This window comes from Bos grunniens, chromosome 10 (assembly GCF_055505025.1).
Source record: "Bos grunniens cultivar Pamir isolate PY7600 chromosome 10, Bosgru_T2T1.0, whole genome shotgun sequence".
Lineage (NCBI taxonomy): Eukaryota > Metazoa > Chordata > Mammalia > Artiodactyla > Bovidae > Bos > Bos grunniens.
This window is the reverse complement of record NC_141174.1, coordinates 53,640,441-53,656,203: the sequence shown is the minus strand read 5'-3', so window position 1 is coordinate 53,656,203 and position 15,763 is coordinate 53,640,441. Positions and strand designations below refer to the sequence as shown.

At 35.5% G+C, this 15,763-nt stretch overlaps 1 protein-coding gene across 15 annotated transcripts in view; it reads left to right on the top strand.

The window, feature by feature from the left end:
- The window catches only part of ICE2 (interactor of little elongation complex ELL subunit 2), a 64,391-nt gene that overhangs the window by 41,480 nt on the left and 7,148 nt on the right, over window positions 1-15,763 (top strand). For 11 of the 15 annotated variants that reach the window (XR_015134647.1, XR_015134645.1, XR_015134643.1 and 8 more), the window contains one exon: window positions 14,396-14,480. Coding sequence is in view for 10 of the 15 variants with exons in the window: in XM_086321282.1 (XP_086177408.1) it covers window positions 14,396-14,480 (85 nt within the window). In the remaining 5 variants the exon portion in view is untranslated. Of the gene's footprint in view, window positions 1-1,509; window positions 4,267-14,395; window positions 14,481-15,763 lie in introns of those variants that run through there. The other 4 variants (XM_086321288.1, XM_086321286.1, XM_086321285.1 and 1 more) reach the window with 2 other exon arrangements.

Genomic DNA, 15,763 nt, shown 5'->3' with positions numbered 1-15,763 from the left:
GTATGTGATACTGGGAATTTAGATATGCTTAGGAGAAACTGCAGAGTGCTTCCTTTAAGTGAAAAGGTGAAAGTTTTCAGCTTTCTTTTCTTAATTAGGAAAGAAAATTTATATGCAGTGTGGCAAAGATCTGTGGTCAGAATGAATCTTCTGTCTTGAAGTTATGAAGGATAAAGAATTCATGTTTGTTTTGCTGTCAAACTGCAAAACAAACCTCATACTGCAAGGTTATTGTCACAGAGCAGATAAGTATTAATTTAAATGGAAAAGGCATTCAGTTTGTAAGATATTTTGAGAGGAAGGGAAAAACACACCACATTCAGAAATCTTTTATTATAGTATATTGTTAAAATTGGTCTATCTTATAATTAGTTACTGTTGTTGAACTCGTGAAAGTGAAGTCGCTCAGTCGTGTCCGACTCTTTACAACCCCATGGACTGTAGCCTATCAGGCTCCTCCGTCCATGGATTTTCCAGGCAAGAGTGCTGGAGTGGATTGCCATTTCCTTCTCCAGGGGATCTTCCCGACCCAGGAATCGAACCCCAGTCTCATGCATTGCAGGCAGACGCTTTACCATCTGAGCCACCAGGGAAGCCCTGTTAAACTCTTACTGTGCCTAATTTATACATTAAACTTTATTATAGGTATGTATGTGTAGAAAAAAACAGTATATGTAAAGTTTGGTACTATCAGTTTTAGGCATCTACTGGGGGCTCTTAGATTGTATCACCTGTGGATAAGGGGGGACTACTGTACTCTGTAAAGTCATAAGTAATCATTGCCTTACATGCTGTTTATCATCAGTGAATCCTGATAAGCCATTCATTTTGATGTAATGAGGTGGTGTTTTTAGTGTCTTTGACAACTGTTTGGTGAGAAACTTATGTATTCTTATATGATGTGTTTGCTTTGTTTGGGTTTTTTTTTTTTTTATATGGGGTGAATGTTTCAAAATACTATTTTAAAAACATCTGTGAGTTTTGAGGTTTTTTACAATTTTATTTTATTACTCTTTTAATTTAAGAGAAATGTTGCAACAGGAAGGGAGTTTAGGAGAATAGACTCCTAAATAAGTTTTTGCTACAGTTGCATTCAGGAAATAAGATAAAAACAGTAATAGTTTGTCCTCGTGGTGTCTGGTATGACAATATAATTAAAATAAGTTATATATCAGATATGACTCTAAAGTAGCATGTGTGACTCATTACTTAGTCTCTGTATTTTGTAGTTCTACCTTACATTGTGTAGACTAAGTGGTTTTAGTTTTAAAGAAGAGTGCCTATCTACAGATGGTCAAGAGGTAAAAGATGTATACAAAATATTATTTGGTACATCTGTCTTCAAAAGTATTTATTATTTCCCTTTGACATCTAAATAAAGGCTAATTGTTTTTACCTGTATGATGCTTTGCTAGATATGAGTTATAGTGTACACTTCATGGCAAATAGATGGGGAAAAAATGAAAGCAGTGACAGATTTCATTTTCTTGGGCTCCCAAATCACTGCAGATGGTGACTTCTGCCACAAAATTGAAAGATGCTTGCTCCTTGGAAGAAAAGCTATGACAAACCTAGACAGCATAATAAAAAGCAGAGACATCACTTTGTCAACAAAGGTCTTTATAGTCAAAGCTACAGTTTTTCTAGTAGTCATGTACATGTGTGAGAGTTGGATCATAAAAAAGGCTGAGTGCTGAAGAATTGATGCTTTGAACTGTGATGTCAAAAAAGACTCTGGAGAGTCCCTTGGACTGCAAGGAGATCAAACCAGTCAATCCTCAAGGAAATCAACCCTGAATATTCATTGGAAGGACTGATGTGAAAGATTGAGGACAAGAGAAGAGGGTGACAGAGGAGGATATGGTTGGATGGCATCACTGATTCAATGGACATGAGTTTGCGCAAACTCCAGCAGATAGTGAAGGACGAGGAAGCCTGGCATGCTGCAGTTCATGGGGTCACAAAGAGTTGGACTCGGCTTAGCAACTGAACAGTACACTTGAAATTAGTAATGTCTTTCTTTTCAAGTATTCTGTTTTTTGATTCTGTGTGTCAGTCTTCCTCCCTGTACTATTCTTGTCCTTTTAGCTTCTGCTCCTCTTAGGCTCCCAATATAACAGCTCTTAGGGTATTGCTGTGTGTTTTGTTTTGTTCTCTCCTTTTGCTTCCTTATGTATGTACCACTCTCAAACCAAATTATAATATAATACACTTGAAATACTCCAAAATTTTCCTCAGAAACTGTATGTGTGTGTGTATATATACATATATATGTGTATTTTTCTATATATAAAGTAATGCAGCAGTATTTCTAACTGTCATTAATGAAGTATGTGATGTAGGTCAAGGACTGTATATCCATTGTTACTAATCCTCACTATTCTGTAAAATAAGTGTTGTCTGTCTTTGTTTTACAGATGAGGAAACTGAGGCTCATAGAGTTTATTGCTCAAGATTACAGTTTGTGGGAAATCTGGGATTTGTATCCATGTGTTTTCTGATTCCACAGCCTGTGCTTTTCATTTATAATGGAATTTAAAAATCATGCTGAATGTGTGAGTCAGAAGATATGTGTATGAGTACTTCATACTTTACAGTTTTCTTTTTACTTTGGGCAAAATCATTTAAGCTTTTGAGTCTGCAGCTTTTTCATCTGTGGGTAATGGACATAATAATATTTTGTTCAAGGAATTCTCTGGCATTCCAGTGGTTACAGCTCAGTTCTTTCACTGCTATGGCCCTGTGTCCAATCCCTGACTGAGGAAAAGATACCGCAAGCCACAGGGTGCAGTCAAAATAGTAATAATAGTAACATTTTGTTGAATCTACCTCAGGGCCTCTTTACACAAATCCTTTTTCTTACAATGATTATGTAATTTTTCTTGTTATTCAATCACTCAGTCATGTCTGACTCTTTGCGACCCCATGGACTGCAGCATGCCAGACTTCCCTGTCCTTCTCTATATTATATTATGTAATATAATGCCCTAAAAGTACACTTCTCCTTAATGAAAATAAATACCACAAGACAATGAAGTTATACTTTGTATATTTTTGTACTGAGAAAAAATGGCTATTAACCTAAAATTTAGATCAAAATATGAGAGTAAAAAAGGATTTCTTAACCAAAGATTAAAAGCAGGCTAAAACAACAGCAAAAAACTAAGAACTTCTCTATATTTATGCATAATTTTCAAAAAGATCTACGTAGTACTACTTCTGTCCTAAAATACTGTCAGTTGTAACATATACCTTTGCTTTGATAATATTTTTCTTTCATATATGTTATTTTTTAAGTATAACATACATTCAGAAAAGTGAAAAGAAAAGGACCTCCCAGGTGGTAAAGAACGCACCTGCCAATGCAGGAGAAAAGTGAAAAATGTACAGCTCAAGGAATTACATAACAAAGTCTGCACCTCTGTAACTCACACCCAGATCAAGAAGCTGAAAACTGCCAGAGACCCACCTTTTGCCACTTGCCTATATAGCCTTCTTCTTCTCCACTAATAACCAGTGTCCCGCCTTCTAACGTAATCATTTGGGTTTCGCCAGCTCTGTACGGATGGAATTATAAAGTTCTTTCATTTATACCTTCTTTTGCTTAATAGTTTTTCAAGTTTATGTTGTATGTAACAATATTTTTCTTTTTCACATTTTCCTTTTTAAGAATATACCACCATTTATTTATGCATTTAACTTTGGGAGCCTGTTTCGGTTGTGTCTGTTAATGCAGCTATGAACATAAGTGTCTGTTAGAGCAATGTGTATGTATTGCTATTGGGCACATACCTGAGAGTGGAATTACTGGGTAATAGCTTAAGCTACATTATCTTCAGTTAGATAATTCCAGAAAGCTTTCCAAAATGATTATACCAGTATACACTTATATTAGCAGCATGTGAGGGTTATATCTTCTCCACATCCTTGCCCAAACTTGGCATTATCAATTTAATTTGTCACGCTGGTGGGTATGTATTATTAACATCTCATTATTATTTTTTTTCTCTCTCCCTCCCCCCTCTCATTATTGTTTTAATTTGCTTTTCCTTGGTTGGACACTTTTTCATATGATTAATAATCATTTGGATATTCACTTTTGTGAATTGCCTTTTCAAACCTCTTTCACTGTTGTCAAGTTTTTGTTTATTTGCTTGTTAGTTCTTTGTTGGTTTTAAATGTTACAAGTAATTTTCTCCTGCTCTTGCCTTTTCAGTCTCTTAATGGTATCTTTTGGATTTAATAAAGACCAATATTTAGCCATTTTCTTTATGATTAGTGTTTTTTTGCCTGGTTTAACAAGTCTTCCTTACAGCAGCATCATGAATATAACATCTTCTGGAAACCTTCCTAAAATTATTTTCTATTTTCCAGACACATAGTTTATGTGGTATTTATTTTTGCCTGGAATATTAAGTTGTTTTTTTTTTCCAGTTTTCAGCACCGTTTATTGAAAAAGACTATCCATTCTCTGCTGTCCCATTTTACTTGAGTTATATATATGAATCTAAGCTGGACTCCCTATTTCTTTATCCTGTTTTAATTACTCTAGTTAGAGTAATTACTCTAGCTAGACAGTTAGCACTGTCTTAATTGCATTAGTTTTATAAAATCTTTTACTGTTTGATGAAGCAAATCTTGTCAACTTTTTATTTTTAATTAATTTTTATTGGAGTATATTTGATTTGCAATGTTGTGTTAGTTTCAGGTGTGCAGCATAGTGAATCAGTTATACAGGCACATATATCCACTCTTTTTAAGATTCTTTTCCCATATAGGTCATTACAGAGTATGGAGTAGTTCCGTGTCAGCTTGTTTTTCTTCAAGAATTTCTTGGCTATTCTTGGCTCTTTGCATTTACAGATTTGGGAATCAGCTTGTCAGTTTCAGCCAACAGCAACAGGAAGATTGGGCTTTTTGTTAGGAAGTGCATTGACTCAGTCAATGTGGAACAGATTAACAGCTTTATAATAACAAATCCGTCAATCTGTGAACTTTAGATATTCTTCTATTTATATCTTCAATTTCTATTAATATCTTTATGATTTTCTTTGTAAAGTTCTTGCACATCTTTTGTTAAATATTTTTGTTGTTGGCTGATATGTTATTATAAATGATATTTCTGAAATTTTATTTTCTTATTAGGCTGTTACTGATAATACAGGATTTATTTGCATATTAATTTTGTATGTTGATCTTGTATCTTAGTAACTTGGCTAAGCTCATTCTAATAATTTATATTTTCAAGTTAAACAATTATGTTCTTGGCAAATAATGACCATCTTACTTCTTCTTTACAATCATTATACCTGTTTATTCCTTGCTCCCTTTGCCTAGAATTCAAATAGAAGATAAATAATGGGCGTCTTTGTCTGTCTTTAATCTTAAAGGAGGAGATTTTCAACATTTCACCATTTTATGTAGTGTTTTGTATGGGTGTTTGTGTATGCCTTTTGTTTGAAGAAAGAAGTTCCTTTCTATGCCTAGTTAAGAATTTTAATAATGAATGGGTAAAAAAAGAAATTTTCAGATATTTTCTCTGTATTTATTGAGATTATATGATGGTATAACCTTTTTATTCTACTAATGTGATGAATCATATTAATTAATTTTAAAATGCTAATCCAAACTTGTGTTCCTGCCATAATTCCGGCTTGCTCATGATATATTACTCTTTTTAAATATTGGTGAAATTGTCAGTCACTCAGTCATGTCCAATTCTTTGCGACCCCATGCCTCTGTCCAACAATTGGTAGATTCATTTTATTAATATTTATCTTGCCATTTGTGTTTATAAGTGAGATTGACCTGTAAGTTTCCTTGTGAGGTATTGGTATTAAGATTAAGTTTATGTCTTAAAGTGATTTGGGATCTGTTTCCTCTTTTTCTGTTATCTGGTAGAATTTCTGTAAAAATCAGTGTTATTTCTTAATTAAATGTTTGGTAAAATTGACGTGTGAAGCCTGCGGGCCTAGAGCTTTCTTTTAGAGGAGTTTCTAATTATCAGTTCAATGTTTGCTGTTTTTAAATTGAAGTATAGTTGATTTACAGTGTTGCGTTGATATCTGTTGTAGAGCAAGATGATTCAGTTACACTACATATATACGTGTATGTGTGTGTATATATATATATATACACATGTTCTTTTTATATTATTTTCCATTATATTTTAATCATGGGATATTGAATATAATTCCTTGTGCTATACAGTAAGACCTTGTTGTTTATCCATCCTGTATATAGTAATTTACATCTGCTAACCTCAGACTCCCAACCTGCCCCTCCCCCACTCCATGTTTCCTGGCTTTGTTTCTGTTGAAAAGTCAGCTGTTTATCCATTTATGCTGCTTTGCAAGTAATATGTTTCTTTTCTTTATCAGACTTTAAATTTTATCTCTCCCCCTTTCAACAATTGTCCTACGTTGTACCTATGTTAGTCTTTTGTTGTTGTAAATATTCCTTTGTACATGCTCATTTTATAACATATTGCTCCTTGGTATGTGATTTGATGACCTTTACCAGTTTGGGAGAATTCTCAGTCACTATCTTCACCAGACATCACTTCCTGCTCATTTGCTTTCTCTTCTGGATCTAGGTTGTATTATGTTACATCTTACTGTGTTCTGAACATCCCTTACATGCTCTTCTGTATTTACCCTCCTTTTGACTCCTCATGCATGATTCTCAGTATTTTCTTCTAGTTTACTAATTTCCTCTTCAACTATCCCTAATACACTATTTCACCCATCACCTGAGTCCTTAATTTCATTTACTGTATTTTTTTAGTTCTAGACTTTTCATTTGGTTCTTTTTATACATTTCTGTAGAAATTCTTTTGTATAATTGCTATAAAAAGTCTCAATTATGTCTTCAGTTCAGTTCAGTTACTCAGTCGTGTCCGACTCTTTGCCACCCCGTGAATCGCAGCACACCAGGCCTCCCTGTCCATCACCAACTCCCGGAGTTCACTCAGACTCACGTCCATCGAGTCAGTGATGCCATCCAGCCATCTCATCCTCTGTCGTCCCCCTCTCCTCCTGCCCCCAATCCCTCCCAGCATCAGAGTCTTTTCCAATGAGTCAGCTCTTCTCATGAGGTGGCCAAAGTACTGGAGTTTCAGCTTTAGCTTCATTCCTTCCAAAGAAATCCCAGGACTGATGTCCTTTAGGATGGACTGGTTGGATCTCCTTGCAGTCCAAGGGACTCTCAAGAGTCTTCTCCAACACCACAGTTCAAAAGCATTATGTCTTAGGCACAGTGAATCCATCTTAGGTGTATTAGGCAGAATTGCTTTAAAGTCTGTATCTAATACCTCTGTTATCTAGAGTCTTTGCAAGTCTTTTCTATTATTTGTGTGTGTGTTAGTTTTATAAGGCTTCCATAACAAAGTACCACAAACTGGATAGCTTAACACGATAGATACTTCTTGTTTCACAATTCTGAAGGCTGGAAGTTTAAAATGAAGGTTTTAAAAGGCCATGCTCCTTCTGAGACCTATAAGAGAGAATCCTTTGTTGCCCCTTTTTCCTTCTGGTGTTTGCCAGCAATCCTTGGCATTACTGGTTTGTAGATATATCATTTTCATCTCTGCCTCTGTCATCATGCAGGATCTTTTTTCCTGTATGTCTCTGTCCTTTTCCTATAAGGACACCATTCATATTGAATTAAAGGTCCACCCATCATAGCTAATTACATCTACAACAATTCTATTTCCAAAGAAAGTCACTTTCTGAGGGAGTAGGAATTTAGGGTTTCAGCATATCTTTTTACAGGGACACTTCATTCCGTGCCATGTTGTTTTTCTCTCTTCTTGTTTATTCCATGTTTCTTCATTGTATGTCAGAATATTCTTTATCAGGGGCCAGAAAATTGTATATGAAAAATTCTGGACTTGATGTCAAAGCTACAGTGTTGTCTTCCTGTATTACTCTTGACTACACTAGCAATCTGGATTCACTGTAATCCAATTACAGGGAGTTAGGTAGTTTGAAGCTTGGCTTTGCACCCTAGAAAGCCCAGTATGTTTCCCACTTACTGCTGGGATATTGCCATTCATGGTCTGACATTGCCAGTCTTTGGAAAAACCTGCTTGCAAGGCTGGCTGTCTGCTAGCATCTGGGAACTTGGCTAGTAAACAGTTTCCTACGCTGATGTAAAACGTCCATTAGCTGATAAGGAGGGCTCATTGTACCTACACTGTTTGTATAAATACTATGGCTTATTCTGAACATCTGCTTGCTGAGTGTCTGGAATTTTGGTATGTGTTAGGCAGAGGGTTGCCTGCATGATGCATCCCCCAATAAAAGCATTGAATGCTGAGTCTTCATTAAGTTTATCTGGTACAAAAAGATGTTGCTGGAGGAATTAAGTGGATCTTGTGTGGCTCCAGTGAGAAAGGCCTTTTTTTTTTTAATTGTAGAAAAATGTTTGTAGCATAAAATGTACCATTTTAACAATTCCAGGGTACAATTTACTACACATTTTTTAAAAACTATCTGTTTATTTTATGGTCACGGAATGTGGGCTCGTCGTTCCCCGATCGGGGATCTAACTCATGCCCCCTGCACTGGAAGCACAGTGTCTTAGCCACTGGCTTGCTAGGGAGGTCCTACTGTATGATTTTAGTGCATGATTTACTGTGATTAAGTACATTCATAGTGCCATGTAACCATCATCACTGTCCATTTCCAGAGCTTTTTTATCATCCCGAATAGAAAGCCAACAAAGGACTTTTGAAGATAGCATCTCATTTTCTCTGAACTTTATCCCACACTTCTTTGCCTTTTTTGGATTCTCCTTTTATTTGTATCCTTTTGCTATAATAAATCTTATCCATGTGTGCCACTGTATGTTGAAGCTATAAGTCCTTGTAGAGAAGCACTGAGCCTGTGTCCCAACTCAGAACATTTGTTTATGTAATTCATAGAGCAGTTTTTGTTCTTCTAATCCTGAGAGATTATTGAAAACTCTGGTTCATCTCTTAGGTCTCAGTTGCTTTCTCCAGATTAACAGGTGCTCCTAAGAGAGAAGCAGCCCTCAGTGCCAGACTCACATCTCCAAGTGTGTTTCTTCTTCTGGTTTTTTGGCTCTGAATATAGTCCCATTCCCTTTTTCTGGTAACCACTAACAAATTATGTAATTTAATCACTCATAGTATTTATGGCCTGTCTCTGTCTGTTTTGTTTATTGATACATCATAAGCACCTGGAACAGTATCTGACACACAGAGGTGCTCAATAAGTATTTTTTAGAGAGTGAAGTTGGCTTGCATAATTGGTTGAAGGAACAGTAAAAAGTCAAGGAGAAGGGAAATGGTAGATAACAAACCACAGAATTTATATACTTTATTCATTTTACTTTTCCTAGATGTGTGTAAGACAAGCCATTGGAATACAAGAAGAAAATATTATAGCTTTTACTTTTTCTCTAAAGAAATTAAAAACTAAACATTATTCATGTTAAGTAAGTGGAGTGACAGGTGGTCCTCTCCTTTGAATGTTGTTGTAGAGTTCTGTTACATATAAAATAGAAAATATTTTTATTATCTCCACATTGTACACCGTCCAAGAAACAGTGTGCCCAGTCCATTCCATATGAATGGTCATCCTCAGAGTTGTGCTGTATAGAATCCTCAGGTTTATTAAGGATGACTTTGTTGTTGAAAATGAAAGATGCTGCTTATTTAAAACAGCAACAACAAGAACAAAAAGAAACCCTCATATATGCCACAGAGTCCACCAGTGGCAGGATCAGAATTTAGTCAGTTTTTTTCAAGTATTTATTTATTTATTTTTGGTTTTGCTGGGTCTTTGTTGCTGGACTTTTCTGGTTGCAGCGAGCAGGGGCATCTCTTCATTGCAGTGCACGGGCTTCTCATTAAGTAGCGTCTCCTGTTGTGGAGCACAGACTCTAAGCACGTGGGCTCCAGTAGTTGCAGCATGCAGGTGCAGTAGTTGTGGTGCACGGGCTTTAGCTACTTTGCAGTATTTTGAATCCTCCCTGACCAGGGATCAAACCTGTGTCCCCTGTATTGGCAGGCAGATCCTCATTCACTGTGCCACCAGGGAAGTCCTGGTCACAATTTTTAAGTGTTTATAACTTTGCTGTAAACCTTAAACAGGGCTAGGAAAAAACGGGGAGGGAGGAGGTCAGAGGTAACAAAAATGAAGCACTCACTGTGTGTATAACAATGTTAATCAGTGTGACTGAATACAAATAATTCATTGTGTCTTAGAAACTGGGATAAAATCTTAACCAGAAAATTTCCACGTGCTCCTATTTCTTTCCCATGCAATCATGCACCCTCGTCCTTTCTAAGTTGTGACCTGTGTTTTCCTCACTCAACCTTTGCTAGCCGCTCCTCCATTTAACTGTGGCATTTCATTGTTAGTTTTCCCTGCCCAGCTCTATGATCTCAAAATTTCAAAGAAATTTAAGACAGTTTCTTCTCAGAAATCAAAGCCGGGGACCAGTGCGTTAGAGCTTGCTTTCTTTGTTTTTTTTGACATTACATCTTTTGGAGAGAAAAGTGAGAGTAGAGTTTACATGTGTGATTGAGAGATTCAGATACAGCGTATCATACAAAACACAAGAGATACAAAATGTCACTTACTGAACTGAAGAGTGTATTGATTTATAGGACTCCAGTTCAGCAGTTATCTAAACTGACTGTGTGTCGCAGTCGTTTGTAGAGCTTGTTAGATTGAAGATTATTGGCCCTGACCCTAGGAGTGTCTGATTCGATAGGTCTGAATTGGAACCTAAGACTTTAGCGTTTGTAGCATGTTCTCAGGTGGTGCTAATGCTGGTAGTCCAGGGACCATACCTTGAATACCTTTCCTGTAGCTCCTAGTCTCCTTTTTAGGTAGAATAAAAATACTTGTTTTTTTTTCCCTGCTTTGCTATGAACATGTTCTTCTCTTCCTTTAGATTGCTGTGTTATTTTTTCCCTCTTGCCCCAAACACTAATATGTACTCCCTAAAGAAAATTCCAAAAGTCATCTTACCACAACTTCTGTATCTACTTTTCAGTTATCTAATGTATATCAATTCTGCAGTCGACATACAAGCAGTCCTTCCTTTGTGCTATTCTGATATCCACAAATGTCAGTTACAAAGGCATATTAACTGTAATTGTGTAAACTACCAACTTTACTGCTGACTCTTCAGTTCACAGATCACTACATAAATAACAGACTTGCGTCATGACCAGTCACCAATCATATCACTCCTTTAAGAGTCTGTCAGTGTTTTTGGTCGCTGTGTACCTGTTACTGAGATCATGCATAGAAAGCAAAATGTCTAGTTGTGTTCCCTCCTTGTCTCCCAGTGATAAACTCACATGATGTTTTGTAAAAGTGGATAATCAGAAGAGGGAATTGGCCAACAAAGATTAAAGCACAGCAAAGAAACAAAAGACCATACTGCTGCAAATGGAATTTGAATTGAATATAAATGGAGTTATAGAAGAAATAACTGACAGTAGAAATGTTGACACTGCTGAGGTTCAAGAGACAAGATGAGCCACCAGAGGAACTTAGTGAAAGTGAACTGACTCACATAAATAAGGAAAGTGCTTGTGGCATAAAGGATGAAGAAATGACCCTGGCACAGTATTTTACATTGAAGAAACACTTTGAGATATTTCATGACCTTAAAAGTGCAAAGGGTATAACGTTGGGAGCTGATCCAACAATAATCAGCAAGTGTGAAACCCCTCCACAGCATAGAAAAGGTGCTTGCTCCCTATCATAAGTTGTAACAGGAGAAAGTGACAAGCACTATTCAGACTACTATTAATGAGTTTTATAATGAAATAATACTTTAAATCTCAGTGTTTGCAATTTATAGTCTACTAAATAAAGATTAGTTTTTACTGTCTTCATTTCTCCATGCATTTATTACTGATGGGGAATTTATAATGTTTTGATCAAAAAATCTTAAAGGTAATGGAGCAATTGTAATTTTTCCCATTGATTATTAAAATCGCTTGCATAATTTTGACTTATGCATGATTATTTTTATCATCCCCTACTACATGTAGAATAGGGACTGCCTATATACATGTATGTGTGTGTGTGTGTGTGTATATATATATGTATGAATTCATGCATGTATGTAAAGCCCTGATTTGTATTAACTAACCTTTCCAACCTTGACACACTTAAAAAAGTATTTGGATAGCATACTGTGATATGCAAGAGTCTACGAGGCCAGAAAGCTGTTGCCATCCCAAGTCTTGTGCAGTTGCCCCAAGGACTGAGGAAATAAACATCTGAACTCATTTGAGGCCCACTGGTTAAAATGTTCCAATGTTGAGAGAATTGAAGCCCTCATGGAACTTAGTACAGTATTCTCTGTATATTTTAGACTAACTGTATTTGACATATACTATAATACATACTTTTCATTGAGATTGCTTTAAAAAGGTAAGACCTGTGAGTTTCCTCAAAGACACATTTAGTAAATGTCTAAACTGTTTTATTGTGCTTAATATTTATTGCCTTTTGACAGTCTTTAAACCATTAAACTGTGTCCTTTTTATTAGAAACGTCACTGTGTAATGAGTGTTAGAAATGCAGAGGTGAAACCGAAACTTGGCACAGGAAAGAATAAGTAGGCATGGGAAAAGATTTGTTGTCTTAGAAGAAAAGTATCTGGTAAAAATATTTCTAATTCTTTTTTATGAGCACAAAGCAGATGAAATGAAAGGGGGCAAGACAAGAAATGAGATACTAAATTATTTGCAGGTTTTTTGTATTATGATTGATGTCAACTATCCAGGTCATGTGTTCTGATAACCAAATTTTGGAAGCTAAAAAAATTAAAGTGATACTATTTTCAGCATTAGTGAATATTATACTCTTAGCGATTGATGTTTTTGACTGGTGCAATAACATGGGTTTTGTATGAATGTGATTATATAACATTTAACTAAACGCCATTTTTTGTATCACTTCCCTGGCACATTCCCAGGCCTCAGTGTTGTGTCTCAACCTGTTTTGTGGGAGAACATGTGCAAGTGTAATCATGAGAGTTTGCTGTTTTGTTTCTTTGAATTCTAGAATTAGGTCATGTTTATAAGAAAGTAAGACTTGGAGCAGACTATTTTGATTTTTTTTTTTTTAATCGTAGGAAATCTTATCATGTGCTTTAATTAAAAAATAAGCTAGATTTTTTTAAGGTTTATTGAGGTATAACTAATAACATTTTAAGATATTTAAATCATACATCATAATGATTTGATGTATGTATACATTGTAAAAGAATTCCTCTCATCTAGTTGAATTAACAAATCCATCATCTCCAGGTATTTTTTTTTTTTTGGATGAGAACATTTGAGTTGTACTCTCTTAGCAAATATCAGTTATATAATCTACTATTATCAGCTAGAGTCACTGTGTTATACATTAGATCCTCAGACCTTATTCATCTTGTAGCTGAAGGTTTGTGCCCTTTTAGCCCCCAACCCCTGAGAACCACTTTTCTACTTCTTTCTTTGAGTTTGACTTTTATTCCCCCGGATTCCTCATATAAGTTATCATGCAGTATATATCTTTCTCTTTCTGACTTATTTCACTTAGCATCCAATTCATGGATGAATAATATTCCATTATTTGTGTGTGTATCACACCTTTATCCTTTCATCTGTTGGTGGACACTTAGGTTATGCACATCTTGGCTATTGTGAATAATTAAGCCAAGTTTTTACCTTAACCAAGTTTGTCTGAGTAATGTATTTATCATACCCAAACTATATTTTATCTGCTTGCTTTTATAATATTATGGTACATGCATACATGAATGCTAAGTTGCTTCAGTCATGGCTCTTTGCAACACTGTGGACTGTAGGCCACCAGGTTCTTCTGTCCATGGCATTCTCCAGGCAAGAATACTGGAGTGGGTTGCCATGCTCTGCTCCAGGGGATGTTCCTGACCCAGGGATCAAACCCACATCTCCTATGGTGCCTGCATTCCAGGCAGATTCTTTACTGCTGAACCACTGGGAACCCCAGCACCACCTGGGAAGCTCTCTAAAAATTTAATTTCCATAAAAATGAAAGTTTTACTAGAAATTAGAAACCACTGTTTCAACAGTTCTTAAATTGTAGACTTAGAGATGATTTTTTTGATGTGGACATGTATAAACTTTTCTATGTTCAGCAAATATTTTAGAATTAATACATATTCCTTTATAATCTGACTTCTGGTATTATTTTAAAGTACAGCTTTACTTAATAAACTTAATAAAATGTCTATTTCTCTTTTTAGAATATAAAGTTCCTTTATAATTATGACAATTGTGTAAAAACATCTTTAAAAAGATTGGATAACTTAGCTTTTTTGATTTTTAAATACAGCAATTGTTCTTTTTAAGTTTGATCTTTTATTTTAGGACATATTGATGCATTTACATCAAAGCTTTTCCTGCTTGAAGAAATTACCTCAGAAGAATTGAAAGAAAAACTTTCAGCACTCAAGTAAGAAATTTTGTGGTAGGAATTTAAAAGCTTGTTAACGTGATCATTAATTTTCCTTTATCACTAAATATTGGTTTAAATTATTTATTTTCAAGACTTTCATCCTTTTATAAATTGAGGCTTTCCTTGACCCAGTTTGTGATCCATTTTACATTAATCATTTCCATCTCCAAATTAAATGTTCTAGTGGCACCAGTATTTCTACTTAAGACAAAGGAGGCTAAAACAATAGAGGAGTCTTCCATCTTGGTGAAGTATGGGCAAACATATTTCACTTCTTTCCAGAGGTGGGAATAAATAGGCCAGTCAGACTTTGAGCTCAGGGATATATACACTCATTCAGGTATTCTAACTTCTAAAAATTTGTTCTTCTACCAACTGTTACTGTACATCAGATTGAAATTAATTTAATTTGCATCTCACAACTTTCCAGGAAGAACTGGTGGTACCTTTAATCTACATTTTATACATGAGGAAACTGGAACTTGGAGTGACTTTCCCCAGAGCACACTGCTGAGCTAGGATGACAGTTGGTAGTTAATATGTTTGATTCATCTGAAAGGATGGGAAATTGCCCTGACTTATATTAGTTCTGTAGTTCCAGCTTTGGGGCTTGTCATAGTTTTTGAAGGCTGTAGATTCAAGTTTGACTTCCTTGCTTATACTTAAACATCTGTTATAAGTATTACTTCTTTTGATGGGTAACTTTTTATTTACATATGTGAATAGAAAAGCTTTTCCGTACATTTATGCACTGCCTGCTCTACCTCTCCCAATGAAAACCATTTTTTAAATAAATAATCAAGGGAATGAATGTAGGTCTAGAAGGGATATTTAAATCAATATCTTATATTTCATTTCCTCTTATTCATTTAAAGTACCTCTCAATTTCTTTGAAATTCACCACCACCATCTCTAAAAGGCAAACTCCTCTGCAGATTAATTCTGCTAAAGACGTTTTAAACTTCAAAAATTTTAAACTTAGAAACTTATTAAAACATTTATAGTTTGAGAGACTTTCCTGTCAGTCCAGTGGTTAAGACTCCATGAACCAGTGCAGGGGGGTTGATGCCTGGTGGGGGAACTAGGATCCCATATGCTGCGTGGTATAGCCATAAAAACAAAAACATTTTTTTAAAAAACACGAACTCAAAGGGAAATACATTCTTTAAAAAAAAATCATAGCTTAAAATAGTGATCTCTTTACTCATCACTGCTCTGACTGACACAAGCCAAAATACTTTATGATTTTTAAGGGAAATCAGAAAATGGCAAAAATGAAG